Consider the following 20,266-nt stretch of genomic DNA (forward strand, 5'->3'; position numbering starts at 1 on the left):
AACACAAAGATGGTGGAGAAATGCTAAATGCATAAATAAATGCATAAAGTAGTCAAATTTAAACTTTTTGAATCCAGGAAAACTGGAAATGCCTTATAAAATAACCTCCACATGTTGAATGTAGAATGTGAACTTCCTCACATTGAAAAAAAACCCCAAAGTATGAAATATGTATTTTAAATAAATGTCATTGTACAGTGGAGTGGAAGCAGAAACTCAGAAAAATCTCAAAATCGTGGCAAATAAAACCACAACTGAATGGTGAGATACCACTAGAGGTAAGTGAGAAAATATGTTTTGTCTTTTAAGACTGGCTTTATTCTATATTTATCATACTTTCAACAAATCCAATGAAAAGCCCAAAACCAACAATGCCTCATAGTCCACCTGTCCATTCTTTTCGATTAACCTCGCTTGTTGCACCCATCCTAAAGCTCACTTGTTCCTACTGAAGACGCAAGTCTTTAAAAACTGGTCTTAAATATTTAATTCAGTTTTAATAAAAGGTTCAGTAATTTTCCAAAACAGCTGGACGCTAGTTTTTAGCAAACGTCACGCAATCAGGAGTAAATAGCAGCAGGACGGCGTATGTGGAATTGACTCAAAATAAACTACAGTGGCCACATTCATCATAAAGAAGGATCATGTGCACCCAGTGCGACAGTTAGGCTCACTGATGTATTTTTAATAGTTTTCTGACAACAAACTGTCACACAGAGGAATGAACTATATCAGATTTGGCTACACAGACAGTACATGTTAGCAGGATCAACTCATTATTGGTTTTGGTCTTTTCATGGGATTTGTTGACAATAAGAAAAATAAAGAATATCACCAGCTTCATCCTTTGAAGACAGGAGGAGGTGTCTGTGTGGTGAACAGATGGACGAGCAGATAGTGAACGTGGTTAAAGGAAATGACTGGATCCACAGATGGAATGATAGCGTTAGGGTAAATGACATGTAGCGCTCATCTATACAATTCATTCACTCAGCATGTTGAAGCTGAAATGCTCAAACTATGATGCAGTTTGATGGAAAGTGTGAGGTTAGGGGTGGATGGTGCATTAGCTGTCGTTCATGCGTGAGACGCCTTCATTACCTTCCCGAACACAGCGGAGAGTATTATAGTACTGTCAATGTAGGTAAAACATCAGGTTTCAGCTTGTGCACACACACACACACACACACTCTCCTTCCCCCCTCATTTCCACCACTGCCAATCCCTCCACCATCACTTGACACTGCGGTGTTATTACCTCATTACCGTGAAAAGTAGGTAACAGATCATTTCTGTCCCTGTGGGTAAAAAAAGTGGAGGAAGGGGGCGATGCGCTTTGATGTAGAGTGGAGGTAGCGCACCTAAATCAATGATTGCTCAGCCTCCTGCATGACTAACATGTATGACCGATTGCACACGTGGATGGATACACGTAGTTCATGTATGTGTATGAATGCATATGAACATTAAATCGCACATACACGGAGTGTAGTAGTGCATGCAAGTGTAAGTTGTTCTTGGGGGCACGTATAAATAACCACTGGCGAGTGAATTTTCTTAATTAAGCTTTTAATTGAACATTAAAGTTCAATGCAAGTGAAGTGAGGGAGAGACATTTGATTAAAAAGCATATACTGTAGTCCTCAATAATCATTATCTGAACTGCAGAGTAAGTACACAGCAAAGGTAATGGAGAGATAGATGAGAAGATTGATACCACTGTCATGTCTGTGCATTAAGTAATGCGCTGTTAGCCTAGCTTAGCATTAAGACTGGGGGCAGGGGAAAACAGCTAGCCTGGCTCTCTCCAAAGCACCTCTAAAGCTCACTAATTAAGATGTAGTATCTTGTTTGTTTGTTGATAATTTGTGATTTCACAGCCCTATGCCACTTCTGTGCTGGGCAGACTTTGTGCTTAGTTTAAATAGGTAAGCTTTAGAGGCGTTATTAGGTGTATTTCTAATGATGTTAGTGGCGTGGCTCTAGTGATGGCAATGTTGGTCTGTCGTCCACTACTTTGGTTCAGACTGAAATATCTCAACAACTATTGGATGGATTGCTATTAAATTGTGTGCACAGTCATAGCGCCAAGAGGATGAATCCTAATAACTTTGGTGATCCCTTGACTTTCCTCTAGCGCCACCATGAGGTTCACAATTGTGCTTTTGAGTGAAGTGTCTTAGCAACTTTTGGATGGATTGGATTGCCATGAAATTAGGGACACGCATTTATGTTCCCTTCCAGGATGAATTGAAATAACTTTAGCTCAAAGAACTGCTGTGTCTATTTACAGCCTCACAGAGACGCTAGCATGGCTGTAGACTCCTCACTTTGGACAGAGCTAGGCTAGCTGCTTGCCCGTTTCCAGTCTTTTTGCTAAGCTAAGCTAACCAGGTCCTGCAGCTCTGTATTTAAAACAGAAACATGAGAGTGGTGTCAACCTTCTCATTTGACTCTTTTTGTATTTCCCTCAATGTGGAACTATTTCTTTAATCTAAACATTTCTTGAGACTATGAAACCGTTAAACAGCAGCCAGTGTTTAACCGTGACCCACCACCTCCAGTCATCTCAGTCACCTTTCAACAGCATATTTCACTCTGCACACACAAGAGGACCCCTGACATGATGCTGTTCTCGTTACAGCCCCTCTGCCGCGTCGCCTCCGGTCACCAACATTCGTGAATAATCCATCTTGACTTCTGTGTCCCGATGAGTTGCTTGGTGGTTTTACATGGGTGACTGACCTTGACCAATCCATGGCACCAGACATCAGGCTCCTGGAGCTCCAGGAGCTCTTCTTACTTTGTCTCATCCTCCTCTTTCCTTGGAGAAATATGTTTTGACAGAGCTGTCTGTAACCTACATTAAATATCATTGAACCAGGTGGCCATCTTACCTGTTGTGCTCTCTGCAGCATACTAAATGAGCTAAAATGGCTTTGATAGGGCTCCTTGATAAAGAATGAGTCACCTTGGCTGTGTTTGAATATTCATAACTATTGGCAAAACCTTTTTTGACATTGCACGGACATAAAAGTCTCTGATTAAAACATAAATACAGTAGACGAACTAGAAAAATATGTCATATTGTTGCATATTATGGAGCATAAACAGAGAATGCACAGCTCCAGGCTATAAACAGGACTATATTTGAGGCTGAGGCTAGCAGTAGCTGGACACGCTCCATAATCATCTGTGCCCTACCTTCCAGTTCTCTCTCATGCTGTATGACTCATGACCTTGTTTGCTGATTGGCTCCGTGTCTCTGGTTTCCAGGACGACCACTCCATGTTTTTCCAGTTTGGTCCGTCCATCGAGCAGCAGGCCTCCGTCATGTTGAACATCATGGAGGAGTATGACTGGTACATCTTCTCCGTAGTCACCACGTACTACCCTGGTTACCAGGACTTTGTCAACAAGGTAAATAAACACATATACAGACACTTTGATGAAGACATGTACTACACAGTATGTACTGTATACAGTATATATGGACATATAGCAGTAGATGGCACTTATCTGGTACATTATCACCGAGGCAAATGCACAATCTTTATACATGATATACCACTTGGCAATAAGTTGAGGCCGAAAATTACGAAGGATATTATCTGCTAAGATAAGTGTATTTGTTTGATAAAAACTGACTCCAGAAGCAGCAGGAGCGTACTTATTGCATCTACAGCTAATGGCCGTAAACTTTTTCAACCATGGCTTCAAATGAGAGATTCTCTTTCGCTCTGGGTCCCCAGCACATTAGGTATTATTACTTTTGTCTTTTGGGGACCCATTACAAGAGGCCTTCTCACATTGTTTTCAAATCCTTTGATAAGATGTGTGTCTTATCTTTTTTATTTATTTTTATTGTTTATTTAGCTACGACTATGTACAATTGATGAAATGATCATAACATCCTAACAATGAGGACATGATTGTCTGAGTTTAAGACATCATTTCAAACAAATGATACGTTTTGGCAGCGTCTGATATAAGTGGGCGAGTTCCATTTTCTGATTGCTTTAATGGAAAAGGCAGATTGGCCGAGTGGCTGCTTTTTTTGAATGCAGCCACTCAGTGTGGCTACAGCCTCCTTATCTCCTGGGCTGAGAACTCTTTAAAGGGGATGGTATGAGATCCTGAATAACTTTGAACATCAGACAAACATCTGAAAAGAATAAAAAGTTATTGAAAGTCAGCTAATCATATTACTTAATGTTGCAGAAATGGCATCGTCTTTCCTTTGAACAAAGTTAGAGTAACAATCTGGTTTAAAAGAAAAACATATTAATCATCTAAGTGGAGACTTTGAATGAGGATATTTAGTGCCCATACTCCATTTCATGCTAGTCAAATTAGCTCTATGTTGAATGTTTATAATGCATAGAGTCTATTATTAACTGGTATAGTTTACTGTCTCTACTGTATTTATATCAGCATCATAAATCTCATTCTATCCTGCTGTCCTCTCTCAAGCAAATGTCAAGCATACATATAAGGTTCAAGGTTTCTTTTTTTCTTTCAATACAGAAGAAAATTAGTGTTTTCATGGGATATACTACACACAAAATGCTTTGTTCTGCCTGTTGTTCAACTTGAACTTCCCTTTTCCATTGATTCCCTTAAGGAAAAGCTCAAAACAGAATTGTTTCTTTCATCTAAATGCCATATACAAGTTAGTAATCCACAATCCTAAAACATCTTGCTGCACATAATCTATTAACCCCGTGGTGTTGTGATCTGGGATTACAAGTTCCCATAGAAAAATACAATAGGCACTATCTCCATGAGACTTTCCTCTGTGCGTGTGAGGATGTGGCCTTAAGATTTGAGAAAAGAGATTACCTAATCTCTTGTTACATTTAAAAAAATCAACCACTGCGTCTTTCTCCCAAGAGACGTGTAAAGACAGAACAGTTCTGCAATCTGGGAGCTGGAGGAGGAGACATCTCAGTCAATTTTGTTCCAGTATCTCTTCTTAACAACTCCACTGCACAGCCTACACTTTTTAAAATCACACCTCCCTTTCCCATGTAGGTCCGCAGTACCATAGACAACAGCTTTGTGGGCTGGGAGCTGGAAGAAGTCCTCCTACTGGACATGTCAGTGGATGACGGAGACTCCAAGATCCAGAATCAGCTGAAGAAACTGCAGAGTCCTGTTATTCTGCTTTACTGCACAAAGGAGGAGGCTACCACTATCTTCGAGGTGGCCCATTCTGTGGGCCTCACAGGTTATGGCTTCACCTGGATCGTGCCCTCGCTGGTGGCTGGAGATGCAGACCACGTTCCCTCTGTCTTCCCTACAGGTACACCCAAAACCAGGGACCCGTTTCACAAAGATAGACTTTGACTGTGGCTCAGATCTATATCCGATGCACAAAGCAGTCCAGTTATTGACTATCTTAAGTAGGACCACTGTAATTTGCTATGAATTGTGGGTAAATTAACGACAATGTTATCAGTCGTACCATTTCAGGGTTTAAATAGAGATCTCAGCTCAAAAGTATTGTACCATTGCTGACTGAAAAAATCCAGCTAATTAAGGTTTTGCAGAGAAAGCTAATTAAGTGCCATGTGAAATTTTAAACATGAAGTCACCATTACCAAATTAATTATGATGCTTTGTTTCTAATCATAGCGTAAACAAATAAAACCAAAAAAACTCTCGCTTTTACTCTCTCTCTCTCTCTCTCTCTCTCTCTCTCTCTCTCTCTCTCTCGCTCGGTTACTGTATACAGTATAGCTTTTAGGTAGGTGCAGTTTCGTTGTCCTCTTACTGCTTTGTGTCATCAAGCATCTTCTTTTTAACTGTAAAGAAATCCAGACAATTCCCTTCAACTTCCAACCCAGGGCATAAAATATAATGCAGATGCGGCCAGGGCTTCTCTCGTTTCTTCACAGTAGTCGCAGATTTACATCTTAATAGTTTATGATTGTCGGGGTGCCCCTGTGCTGAGCACAAACCTCATCAAGCCCAGTTCAACTCCAGTCGGGGACCTTTGTTGCACTTGATTCTGCGTCTCCCTACTCTCCTTTCTCTCGTAAAGGCACTTAATGTTATTATAAAATTCTGTGTTTCTGCTATCAGTTAGATACACTCAATCACAGTGGGCTGTCAATTCATTTTTTTAGAGCCACAGCAATCCCCAACGTGAGGTTACTTTACATAAAAGTGATCCCAAAGAGTTTCACACAGTGACGTTTACAGATTTTAAATATGAGGAAAAGAGGGTGCTGATTAGTACTCAGTATCAGCAGAAACCCTGAGTTTAAGAATCAGGAGAGAAAAAGTGACTTCCTGAATCATAATATTTTTGTAAGCACACGAGAACGCATTATTGATTGTGCAATAAGACAGTCAGTCAACATATCAGTATATTATATCATTGATTCATGTGAACGTCCTTTTTACATACTTTGAATTTAAGCATATGCAGTATGTACAACTTTATTGAAGGACTGTACCGACAGGGTCAGTATCCCACCAACTAATCTGAGGTTCAGAGATCAGACGTTAAACCAAAGGGGCCAAACTCATGTAAGCAACTCCTCTGCTTTAGTGTTTAGTGTGCAAAACACTGAAATCTGTATGACATTATTATGTGAGAAGTTATCCAAAAAGTTTGAGTTAAAATTTGGGCACAAGTGACAGATGGGCTTGTTTGCATATATGCAAATGTTCTCCTGGTGTATTTGCACTACGCTGTGCCAGTCAGTGCTAGGGTGCATACTGATTTCTGTTAACCTCAGGTAAGGGAGTTTGTGATTTGTTTTGCAGTTCATTTGGTCATATCTGATCATTTTACGTCGACTTATTACACAATACCTCACATAAATATGAGATAAATGTCGACTGACAAGCTTCACTTTCATATTGTGGCTATCAGTTCTAATAATAGTCTGATCTTTGGCCTCACTGGAGTCCATCATTAAGAGAATTCCCAGTGATGTTGTTGATGGGAATCGGGTCAGGCAGGAAAGAGACCCCTTTGTCATTTTGCAGTGGCTCTTTATTGCACCCTTCCCCTCAAACCAAGCATGTTTGAAGCAGTTTATTTGAAGCATTTGCTCCTGTGGTTCCATTTGCTTGGAAAGGTGAAAATAAAATCACATTTTAACATGTGTGTGAAGCCAGTAACAACACAGAGGCTGCCTGAAAATGCAGGTTTGCCTTTTTCCAATAGATTTACGGTGCGGGTTCCAAATGTGAACACATAATCCAAACCAGCCACGGAAAGTGACCCGAAAACGCAGTTGTTTATGGGTGTAAGAAATAGATGCTGACATCTGATAGCCAGCAGTTCCTTACGCTTGGAAAGCCAAGCATAACAAAATGAGCTGAGAGATGACCACGGTCTCGACTGACGCTCATATTCAGCTATTTTTCTCAACATGTACGAGCATTTGTTTTAAAAATAGCTTAGCAAACAGCTCCACCCTGGCTTGGAACAAATTAAAATATTGTAGCTATGATTGCAATCTTAATTTTATCTCAGTGTTTTGCCACTTTTCAGCCTCCTCTAAAATGTTTTCATTTTTGTATATCTTTCCCCCCTCTGGCTATTTTTCACTGCACTCTGCCTCTGCTTGCCCATTTGTATCCTCCCTCTCTTCCTCACACTTTTCTGTCTCTCACTCCCTCCTTTTCATCTTTCTCCATATTTCTTTCTACTTCTTTCTTTTTCTTCCCACTATGGAAATACATCCCTTCCTCTCACCTCCCTCCATCTCTTTCTCTGTCCCAGGGCTTATCTCGGTGTCATATGACGAATGGGACTACAACATCGAGGCCAGGGTGCGTGATGCAGTGGCTGTCATTGCCACGGCGACCTCCACCATGATGCTGGACCGGGGGCCACACACCCTGCTAAAGTCAAGCTGCCTCGGGACACCTGACAAAAAGAGCTCCAACACCGGCCACTCCAAGGAAATACTGAAGTGAGTCAATGCTACCGTGATGCGTCGTCATGGGAGAGCAGGGCGGAGGGGCCGGGATAGACAAATGCGAAAATTGGTTAAGTCAGCTGAAAATGTGGAAGTGAAATCACGCACCCAAACATTGTTTGTCCATTCATGGATTACCAACGGCACGTCGGGTCTGCCAAGCTTTGGATTTCTCTACATGCTGAAGGCTCAAGTGTTTTAGCCTTTACAAAACTAAAGACACGAGAGCAAAAGTGTACATAAGCTAACATGTTAGCATGCAGGCTAACCAGCTTACTACCTACAGTAGTGACCTAGCATTATTTCCAAAGTTTATTAGCTAACTACGTTAATTAGTGAGATTACAGCCAAACTTATATAAAATAGTGTTGCATTTGATTCCTCATCCTCAAATCCTGTATATGAATAATAATAATAATAACTTTAACTTTGCATTTATATAGCGCCTTTCAAGGGACCCAAGAAGGACATTTAGGAGGCATACAAAACAAAAACGTGAATATGGATGATAGTAGCAGTGATTGTCGAGATTTTTAGGTTTTTAGAAACGTTTTGAAGATGTCCAAAGATGTAGCATTGCGTGGTATTATGTCATGTAAGTAGCCATCATGTGATATTTAAGACCCTTTTACAGCGTTATCGTTTCACAACAAAACGTTAAGTCCACTGTAGACTAAGAGTTTTGAACCAAGTGTTAGCATTACCTTACGCTAGCTAGCTACAGCTGATACAATTTGCTTGTGACAGTGACCTCAAAATCTGTGTTTGCCCGCTAAAAAAGAGAAGCAACAGTTGTACACCAGTGAGAAATCAAGGATCCGTTGTTTCAGAAATTACTGTGAATTTTGGTGGTAAGCCATCGTTATCATTGCACGCTGCTTATGTGCCGTGCAAGAATGGAAAGCTTGACAGACGGTAACTAAGTGGCTTTGTGAACGGTCAGATGAGTAAGGATCAAAGGCTTTGGAATAAGGCTGCCAATTGCCCCGCAAAATGAACAGGTTTGCTTTTCCATCATATTTTCAGCTCAGATCTTTTGTCTTTGAGAGCCTTAACTTCAAACAAACAATCTGTGCTTTTGATTAAATATGGTTTCGAGTTTGAGCCCAGGTCCAGGAAAGACAATCTTCCCTGCTGAAAATAATATGGCAAATGAAAAAGCAATGAGCCATGTTCACCTAGTTTTATAGGCTTTGAAATGTATTTTGGTACAGAAAATGAGCAGGTCGTCATGCACAATGCAAAAAGATGGGCTGAACAAAAGCAGATGAAATCTTTTTTTTGTATTCATATGAGTCCGAGCCAAAGGAACTGGCTGGTAAAATAACTGGGAGAATAACAGTGTAGTTTGGTTTTTGGTTGCTGAAGCGTTTCAAAATGAAACCAGCAAATTCTGCGACCACACACATGCAGTACAACATGGACTACAAATACACACAGAAATGCAGACACGTTCCCTAAAGAGTTTAAGGTGTTTAATTAGCCAATAAAAACTTAAAACACAAGATGAACTGAGACATCAGCTTTCAGACTTATAACAGCATCTTGTCTTATCTTTAGCTTAACCCACAGCCATCTTTAAAGGAAAACATCCTTCTTTTTCCTCTTCCTCTGAACCTCCCTGTTTTGCTTTTTGGCACATTACAGTACAAGCAGGAGCATTGGTATTCAATAATTAATCCCCATTTAACTTCATAGGGCACGCTTTTACTGTTCACATTGATCAGAGATTCCACAGCTAATTGAATGCTCGGGGACAACCGGATTAATGAAAAAAGTGCCAAGGAACAAGAGTGGGGTTATAGCTAGCACACAGAAACACACATGCAAACACACACACACGTATGTTGTTATAGCATGACATTTAACTGTTCTTCAGGCCTTAATCTAATTAATCTAATAGAAGTTTAGAATGATATCATTCTTTACGAGATGTATTTTAGCCTTACAAAACCTATGTGCCTGCCTGCCTGCCTTTCACCCCCCCCCCCCCCCCCCCCAATATTTAACATTTTTCAGTTTTTGCTTTGTTTTTTTCATTGTCAGTTTGAATTTGAGGAATGTGAAGAACCAGGGAAACATTATGCAACCTCCCCTGCCACTACTGCATTAATCTCCCGGTTGAGGTTGATGTATTACTGTAAATTTTGGTCTTGTCTTTACCCGTGTTTCTGTTTTTAATATCGGGGGCACTTGCGCGTGCCGCCTAGGATTCCTGCCACCAACAGGACTGAGATAACAATAACACAACAACCATGAATATTTCAGTCCCCAAGGGGCACTATCAGACACAGGGTTAGCTCTCAATCATCCTTCAGGCACACACCTGGGACGCTACTGTGCTGAGTGTGCGTGTGTGTGTGTGTGTGTGTGTGTTGAGAGTGTTGTGTTGTGAGTGTGTTTTCCAACCAGCCATTCGATTTTTCTTCATTCGACTGAGCAAAGGTAGAGAATTTGGATGGGTGGATTTTGGTGGTGACCCCAGAGGCTAGAAACAGCTTAACACAGACACACACACACACACACACGCACACGCACACACATAATTCCACCTATTCCATCCCCTCACCCCCAGAGACAGAAGCAATAATAAGGCCATATGTCTCTGTGCCGTCCTATATAGCTACAGGCCACAGTGGGCTGCATGCACGCTGGATAAGCATGCCATCCTGTCAGCGCTGATGGACGGAGATGGGAGGTCCCAGTGAGTCACGCTCTCATATTTGTTTAGGGGCTGCTTGACCTTACGGGGGGCACACACACACAAACATGCATGCATGCATAAATACATGCACACACCGCAAGCACTCACACGCCCCAGCACAAATAAGAAAACGCACACGCAGAGCTCTAGAGGCCATCCATTGTTTCCTGCCAGACGGAGAGGACAGGAACGCTAGGATAATGAGAAAATGTGCTCCAAGTGGCTTTGGATTGAGGCGCTAAGGGGCTTATTTGTGTGTGGATGTTGCAGGGAAAGGGATGTTTTCTCTTATTTGTTTGACTGTGGATGTGCGCTTGCATTCAAATTCCCTCTCAAATCCCTGCGCTGATATAAAATGCCGCACTGGTAGATATGATGTAAGAGATGATTAATATTTTGTAGTGAGTTTTGCTTTCATGTGATCTGACGAGACATTTGTCTTCATGTCTGTGGGCTGGCTGCTTGCGCTCGGTCCGAGCCTTCCAGTCGAGCGCAGTGGAAAACCTTTTCTGCAGGCCATTTGACCTCTGTGCTGCCTCTCATGCATGTACGGCGAATATGTTACTCTCGTCCTATTTCACCTTTAAAGTTTTTTTTTTCCTGTAGCGGGAAAGCTGTAGTATTGTATTTCTTAATAGGCACAATAAATGTGGCTGTCTAATAAATCCTGGCTCTGTTTATTAGAAGGCAAGCTGGGCATTTCATTGTGCTTCTGGGTATCTAGAGCACAAATGACTCTTTTCAAAGACCGTGGAAGTGGGTCAGACATTTACACATCTGTGTCACTCTTCACTATTTATTTTCTTTTTTGTGTCTGTTTTCCACCGAGGTCTCTGTCTGGACTGTGTGGATTCCTAAATATTCTCTGCTCTTCACCCATTGGTTCTTCTTTCTTTTCCTTCTCTCACTCTGTGATGCTCCTACAGCAGGCCATTGTCACTGAAAAGCACTTTCAATTAAATGAAGCAAAAACATTAAATTGGAGAGCCATACTGGCTCTCCTCCATCCCCCCCTTCATCCCCCCCTTCTCTCTCTCTTCCTCGGTCAAAAAACTGTTGATCCTAATTTTCTATATTTAAATACATTGTTAGGAGGGAGGATTAGTGTGTTTAAGGACAGGATTACTTTTATTGAGCCTGGATTCAATTTTGCTCATTTGCTCACTATTTCCTGTGAGAGACACTGAAATGCCAGAGACATAACCAATCAATATTTCATATGGCCTTGTACTTATTGGAAGGTTTACTTATTGGATCAGTGAACACCATTACACATCTGTTACATTGCATGTGCTGCTCAATACATGTTCGGAGCCGTATGTGAGATTTTGTAGGTGTATACATTCACAGACTGATATGACATCACTTTGTCTAAATTTGACAAATTGTCCTCAAAAGTAAGAAAAAAACAGCTAAATGCAAAGTACATGGCCATTATCTAGTTTTAACACTGACTGAAGTGTTTATAATGGACCTCTTCTTTAATGTACCCTGCAGCAGTGTTGCCCTGAAGACGTCTCTTTTAATTTTGTTCCAGTGTTAGCTCATAAAAATGTTGTATTCACTTATTTATTTCATTGTATTTGTTCTGTCGTATGTAGTAAGACAAGGCTCATGCAATCAATAATTTGGCACTTGTTGGAGTTCAGACAAACAAATGTGAACGGCTTTGTGCTCTTGAATCCAGGTTTTTCAAGAGGTGGTGTCAGGCCAAGATAAACCGTCCCATATCAATGGAAATAATGTCCACACACTGACTTACGAAGAGGCTCTTCAGATGCAATAAGAATCAAATTGAAAAAAGTGAATGTTTCGGTCATAGGACCGTCGTGAGTACAACTTGTAATTCCAGCGACTTATGTAGTTGTTCGAGTTTCCCTGTTGTGTTGAAGTATGCTTTGGTAAGTTTCCACAAGTAAGATGAGATCATCAGAGAAAGTATTAGAAAGCCTTTCTGACTCACTATGTGCCAAATTGCCTCCTTTTCTCTAATAATAACATTTTTAGTAATGACTGTTCATGTGCTGTTAAGGACACATTATTTTTTTCTGAGATTACAGACGGCCACTAGAAAAAAAGCGTATATGAGTATTTGAGGTCTGCAGACTGTGGAAGGTCAGTGTCCTCGCCTGTTGAGCCCTTGTTCACATTTGAAATGAGAGACGGCTCTCTGTGATACAGTGCTCCCTCTCTCCAGACTCCACAGGTAGCTCTCTGATGCCTCCTGCTCAACAGGGGTCCTCATGGGCCCAGATCACATGGAGCTCCTGTGGACTCACTTATTAAAGGCTGCAGCTCAAAGAGATTCAGAGCCTTACATCTTTTCCTGTGTGCCGTCCTCATCAGTCTGCGTGTGTATTTATGCTGTCAGAGCTGCGCCACCAGCAATAAATGAGTCAATAAATAAACAATGAATTTATCTTTTTGTGTTTAGAAAAAGTTATTGTTATGTTTGAGTGGAAATTCAAGTGAAAGCCTCAAATTTATGGTGCAGAAAAGATTTTAGTTTGTTGGCTACTTAGGAATGGCAGACGATCAGATAACAAAATGTTTAATTATGACACATACTGGAGACACCAGCAATCATGAAAGTTATTACAAGTTAATAAATTATTTACAACTAGGCTTTTTTATGCAAATGATTACAGGCCCCTGTAGCGAAATAGTTTTGCCGCCCTCCACAGATCGTTAAAACAAAATAATGTTGAAAAAAAGTCATGATTTTTTAAAGAAATACAATAATATGATGGTACGGCAGTGCAATTTTGATGTGAATTTTTTCTGAATTCTCGTACTGTGAACCTGTTATATCTGAAGGTAACAATTGCTGTGGTTTTGTAAAACGGAGGATAAATTGATTTGAGCATCACAACCCCAGCGAAATGATTCGTTTCACTATCAGAATTTGAACAATTTGGTCCGATAACATTTGGAAAGCCTAGAATGATTGAATTACTTTATCCCCATTCAAGTTAGCATAGGGCTAAACTACAGGTTACCCATCTTTCATAGGAAATAAAACATGAAAGACAAAAGAAGTGACAATAACAATTTCTGCAGTGTTACTTACCGTAAAACATGACACAAAATGTGCTAAACATTTGCATGTTTTTTTGTGTAGGTTAGGGTTGCCAATAGATACATATGTAATATGGTCCCTGAGGATAAGTCCAGGGCTGAATGTCTCTCGCAGTACAGCCCTGTCTATAGTTATACATATTGCACAGTCTCCTCACACCATCACTGCTTCTATCCTACACATTTCATCAGTAACTGGTAACTCTTCAGAGGCAGGTCTTCTGTAGTCATCCCAGATTATGAGTCATCCACCCAAACCTGATACAGTATGTACATGCGTGTGTGTGTGCGTGCACGACAGACTTCCTTAGACACATGCACAGCAGGGATATATATTTTTGCATCCCTGCATTTGCAGCGACAGAGAATTTGTGACCCTGTACGGCTTCACTCAGAGATAAAAGAAAGTCATATCGAGTGGCTCTGAAATACGTTTGAAGAGATTTTTAGAAAAAAGAGGGATTGTGTCCATGCCATTGATGATTCAGTGTCTCTGTTACTAAAAAATAAATTCCCCTCACAGCCAAGCGATTAGTTGGGGAACAGTTGGTGAGCAAGGCGCACACAAGCGCTGCATATGGCTGTGATGAAGCCGCATGAGGTTCTGTTAGTAGCTCGTCCCATTAGTTTTATATTTTTTTATTTTTTTATTCTTCTTCCAGCAGTCAGAGTCAGAGGGGAATTCTGACATGAGGAGGGATCAAACGGCACATAAAAGCTACATCAATAGTACAGGGATACAAAATGATAAACAGAGCAGCCTCCTCTGCTGTAAATTCACAGCATGCATCAGTCTTTGTAAAGGCACAGGTTAACGTACGGGCAGATGAGTCCTATTGATGTGTGATTCGACGCACTACTCTGAGGCGAGATGGAGGGATTGATCTGAAAGTGAAAGACAGCATGAGGGGAAGTGGGTAAACACTCAGATTTAGACAGAAAAATACTCCTTTCTCTTTCTCGCTTTCAACCAGCCTCTCTCGGGTGAGATTACTGTTCCCATGGCAACGCAGCTGATTGCATGAAAATTGCTGTGTGGTTGTGGGTGCCATGGCAACACATTACATTACATTATACCGGTGTTAAGAGCCTCCCTGCGTGCCTATGTTGCGGTTTTTGCGTCTACTTACACATGTCACACCGTCATGACGACACACACACACACACACACACACACAGAGGCCGCTACTGGTCGCATGGGTCGCCATGGCGTCAGGGCGGCAACAAGTTGGACCTCCTGAGCCTCCACCCACGCCGCCTTGATCTTTTTGGTTCCCTATTCAAACTGAGATTATGCTCTAATCCCATGTTACACGCGCATTACAGCACTTTTAGTGTGCTAGCCAGCCAGTATGCAGCAATAGGCATTTCACGGAGGCTTGAGTCATATTATTGACTTGCTCAAAGCATGTAGCCTACTTAGGTCTGTGTGTGTGTGTGTGTGTGTGAGGTGGGATATAAATATAGTCGAAGACATTACAGATAGAGGTACTGAATGTTCTAGTAGGAGGTACTTGCGATAAAATCTTGGGTAGGTTTCAGGCCCATTGCTCATCTGTTGTCTGCGTTTGTTTTTTTTTATTCACTCATGAATAGATTTATTGTCTTTTTTTTCACACTGTTGACTTGGTTGGAGATGATGGTGGGTAAAATGTGCATGGCACCTCCTTTAAAAAGTCTGCACACACACACACACAAACGGCCCCTCACTCCTTGCATTCAGACAAGATATTTATTTCTCCGGTGGATTGTTTCAGAGGCAGAGCGTCTCCATGGTGATGGCAGCCCACAGATAAGGACGAGGAAGAGAGAGGGAAGGAGGCGGCAGAGAGAGAGAGAGAGAGAGAGAGAGAGATGATTCCAGCCTATCTGCCACTGCTGTACACTTGTTGACACACATATATGCTGATGTGTATTCACACAGGCGGTTAATACACTCTCTGCTCCTTCCAGCTTTCACTCCTGGTTTCTTGTTGATCTCCTCGCCCTCCCTGCTCTCTCACTTACTCTCACTTCGCCTCCCTGTACTCCTCCTTTATGTGTCTCAGTCTATCAGGTGCCATATGTTTTGGCAAGCTTCAAACTGGGCCATCTTTGCCATACTTTACGCAAACGAACCACCCTTTGCACCAATTAGTCAATTAAGGTGGACAACAGCAGCATTAGAAGCAGTGTCCTTGCTTTTAGTTAACGTGATCATGAAGTTGAATTCTGTGCTTCTGCCTTTTCTGTTTTCATCGCCTCACTTCATAAATAACATACATACAGTAGATACAATATATGTGTGTGTGTGTGTGTGTGTGTGTGTGTGTATATATATATATATCTTTAACTAGAAAATCACCTCACTGAGATTTAAAATGGTCTTTCACAGGTCCTCGTCAAGATAGCAAGGGTGCATGAAACAAAGGTTACTACTGCTACTATGATTAATAATGACAATAACAAACAAAACAATAATACTAATAATACAAAAAACAAACATAAAACAATATAAAATGATAAGAAAAATCAAGAGTACTCTGAAAAGGGATAATAAAATACAGATATTTACATTTATACACAGAAATATACATATGAACACGTACATGTGTGTCTGGGTGTTTTACCAGCAAAGGCTTAGTCCTAAACTTCACTATGGGAACAACCGATGGGGTCCAACCTGAGGACCTCAATCCGTCTTTTAAAGGCATAACACACAGAAATATGAAATACATACAAAATATATAAATGGAAGAAAGTAATCAAAGATCAACAAAGCAAATGTGTTCAAAAGCATACTGTAAATCCCGTGGGTGTCAGATATTATACATAGCCATCTCCAGAATTTATTTTCTGACCCATGTACCGACACATTTCACGAAAGAACATTACTAATATTTCACTGCCAAGCATTTGAACTGAGCACTGAGTCATTACAAATACCAGCCGAATACGCTTTGAGATTGAAATGTTTTGGCTCAATATTTCAATGTTCAAGACATTTGAGAATATTTATAAAATAGGGCCCCCCCCCCTCCACACACACACTGTTTTATAGTGTGAGTGTATTAGCCTTATGAGTAATCAGTAGAGAAGTTACCAGCATCTTATAGCACGGATGTACTGGTACTTCGCTTATGTTGTATTATTGTGCTGCATTAATCAACATTTGATCATGTGCAACGTGGAAAGGTGTCGCTGTGATGAACCCACAGAGAATTTTCACTCGACTCTTCAGTTCCTCTCAGCTCTTCGGAGCGTTTTAGCGCCTGTCGGCTCGTTGTTTTGGTTCTACAACGCCACAACTTAACTGTTTGGTTCAGTGTCACAGCTCCCATGAACCAGCTGTTTTCAGCAGAGAAGCTCTGGACACCAAAAAACCTGAGCTAAAAGGAGAGATTGAGAGATAGATTGGACATATTCACCAGATGGATAGAAACACGACTATAGATGAATGCTAATGTGTGTCTGCTGGATGTGTAAACAAGCAACTGTTTGCTAACACATAGCCACAACAACTTGGGTGATAATATGTCATTATATATATATATATATATTGATATACCTTATATATACAACATGTTCAGTTCGTCTTGATGTCACCTTTGTCAGTTGTTTAAAAATGTATGAATTTCATTTTAAGTTTGTTGAAGGGCCTTATAATATATACATAATGAATTTGTAAACCTGAGTTGTGGTGAAGAAGTAATGTCAAAGGTCTAAATTCTGCCGACAGATCAGTTCATATTTCTGACTCAAACTTGAATTGTCATCCTCAGGTACCTCATGAACGTGACATTTGAAGGCCGAAACCTGTCATTTAGCGAAGAGGGTCACCAGATGTTCCCCAAACTGGTCGTCATTCTTCTAGACAACGAGAGACAATGGGACAGGGTGAATATCTTCTCCTCTTCTACTCTCATCCCCTCTCTGCGTCCTGTTCCTTCCTTCTCTCTTCCTCTAATCTGTCTGTTTTTCCTGGTTTGTATTTTTCGCCCGCTGTGATGTGTCTGCCACTTTTTCATTTGGAGTGTCTCCCTGCCACTTGACGTACCCGTTACAGTAGCCTGTATATCACACAGACCTCCTCCCACTCACTCATGCAGGTTGGCAAGTGGGAGAGAGGCTCTTTGACGATGAGGTACCATGTGTGGCCTCGCTTTGAGCTGTACTCGGGAGCGGAGGAGCGGGAGGACCACCTTTCCATCGTGACTCTGGAGGAGGCGCCGTTTGTCATTGTGGAGGACGTGGACCCTCTCAGTGGGACCTGCATGAGGAACACTGTGCCGTGCCGCAAACAGCTCAAACTCAAGTGAGAATTTAGAGTTGGATTTGGACATCAGAAAAAAAAATCGTATTAGGTTTTGTTTCCTTTTTTTTTCCTTAAGACATAAATTCTATGTCTCACAGGAGTAAAAAAAAAATCGGATTTCTTTTTACTGTATGAATCCAGTAGGATTATTACAGAGGCAAGTGCTAAAAATAGAGCTTAATGAAACGTAGTGTGATTTACACATCAATATGGCTGCAAAATTAATGATTTAAAACTTTTCTGGTACACTGTGTAACCATCTGCATGTATTTAAAGTTACTTGTCGTTCCAAATTAGTTATAAAAAACAATAAAACACCAACAGCTGCATCTGTAGTTTAGCAGAATATTATGCAAACTGTGAATTTTAACAAAGGAAAAAAGAAACGAATCAATGCTTTTATTAAACCCGCTCACAGTCATTAATGATTGTACATTTTCCTTGAGTTTTCAATTTTTTTGCATGTCTTTGGCTTATTTGTTCATTATCTTTCCATCACTGTAGCATGCTGTCGTGATTCTCTTCTTCACTGCATTTTAAAAACTTAAAAAAATAATTTCATCCTCTCACCATCTCTCAGTGTCCTGTTATTACCTCCACTTGCTTCTCTACTGCTAACTAGACCATTGTCTTGGTTTCTGTCCCCTTCCCCTGCCTCTTCACCTGACCCTCTTGCCATCCACTTCTCCTTGGTGTGTGATAATGAATTTTCTTCATTGGCCTCCTTTTCTATCACTGGCCTACCTGAAATCTCCTGAGGGTGTCCTACATCTTCTGGCTCAGTGGTTTTTTTATTGACTGATCTTTCACCCTGTTCTTTCTCCTATTCTTCTATTCCCCTTTTCTCCCTCTGTCTGTCTGTCTGTCTGTCTGTCTGTCTCTTCCTTCAAAGGCATCCCCACACACAGCATTTTAGAGATAGGCAACAATATGTCACAGAGAATATGCAGGATTTCTCTCCAGCCAAAAATACTCCACAAGCCAGATGCACGGAGCTGTGTAGATTCGTCCTTGTATGCGCAAAAGCAGAAATATGTGGACGCAGCCTTGGATAGATAAACCCCTGTGTCCACATTATTCCATGTTATACGAAGCGTTTTATCTCAGTAATCATGAAGGTTTTCATCATCGATTCATATAATTATTTTCTTGATGAATCATTTGGTCTAAAACATTTTAAAAATGAAGAAAAATGCCAGGGCCTGAGATTATGTCTTGTTTTGTCAGCCCAAAGATCTAAAGTTTATCATAAAAGACGAAGAACAGCAGCATATCCTCACATTTGAGAAACGGCAACCAGTAAATATTTAGCATTTTTGCTTAAAAAGTGATTGAAACGATTAATAAATTATCAAAAGAGTTGCCTATTTATTTTCTGTGGATCATTTATGCGTCTGACCCCAGGTGTCGTCTTTTTTTAACATGCGCTCATCAATGAAACAACCTGGTTGGAATGAAAACCTGCATACTGTCAGCACATGGCACTTGTCCTCTCTCTTCTGAATCTGATGGTTTTATACCTGAACCCAAAAGTAACGTTAATGTCAGATTGCTGAAATCTTTTTTCCTCTTTACTTCCTCTTCCTCCCTCTTCCTCTCTGTCCCACCTACCAGTAATCAGACGGGTGATTCAGGGATTTACATCAAGCGCTGCTGCAAAGGTTTCTGCATTGACATCCTGAAGAAGATTGCCAAGGCGGTGAAGTTCACTTACGACCTGTACCTGGTCACCAACGGCAAACACGGCAAGAAGGTGAATGGGACATGGAACGGCATGGTTGGAGAGGTGAGGACACTTCGCTTTTATTTTACACATAAACACAATCACTCCGTTTATTCCTCATGTTCTTGTACAACTAAACTCTTGCTCTGATGAGCATATCCCAACATCAGAAGCAGCAGCTTTGAAATAGCCACAATGACAGTTTGGTCGATTTCAAACAGACCTGCTGGCACATCAGCTGATGGTGGATTTCACAGCTGGTAGGACGCTGGAGACCTCGCCATACAACCATGACTGAACCAGCAGAGTGACTAAATAGAGCAGTATACTTAAAATTAAATTATATTCGTCGTGTTCCATCAGACTTCCATCAGAACCAGTATAGACCACCAGTATATTCACTATTACTGCAGTTCTATTTACTAATTGGCGTCCATTTAGCTCATCATTGTGTGGTGTGTCAATGTGTATGTGTTTAACTATACTACTGAATTGAGCATGCCTCCCTGAAGACGTGCAACACT

At 41.0% G+C, this 20,266-nt stretch overlaps 1 protein-coding gene across 1 annotated transcript in view; it reads left to right on the plus strand.

Annotated features, from left to right (window-relative positions):
• grin2bb (glutamate receptor, ionotropic, N-methyl D-aspartate 2B, genome duplicate b) overlaps positions 1-20,266 on the plus strand; it is a 65,059-nt gene that overhangs the window by 24,914 nt on the left and 19,879 nt on the right. Inside the window, exons 2-7 of the mRNA XM_070915400.1 lie at positions 3,277-3,420; positions 5,035-5,305; positions 7,745-7,937; positions 17,487-17,601; positions 17,814-18,019; positions 19,634-19,805. Coding sequence (XP_070771501.1) covers positions 3,277-3,420; positions 5,035-5,305; positions 7,745-7,937; positions 17,487-17,601; positions 17,814-18,019; positions 19,634-19,805 — 1,101 coding nt within the window. The remainder of the gene's footprint in view (positions 1-3,276; positions 3,421-5,034; positions 5,306-7,744; positions 7,938-17,486; positions 17,602-17,813; positions 18,020-19,633; positions 19,806-20,266) is intronic.

Source organism: Enoplosus armatus, chromosome 2 (genome assembly GCF_043641665.1).
Source record: "Enoplosus armatus isolate fEnoArm2 chromosome 2, fEnoArm2.hap1, whole genome shotgun sequence".
Classification (NCBI taxonomy): Eukaryota; Metazoa; Chordata; class Actinopteri; order Centrarchiformes; family Enoplosidae; genus Enoplosus; species Enoplosus armatus.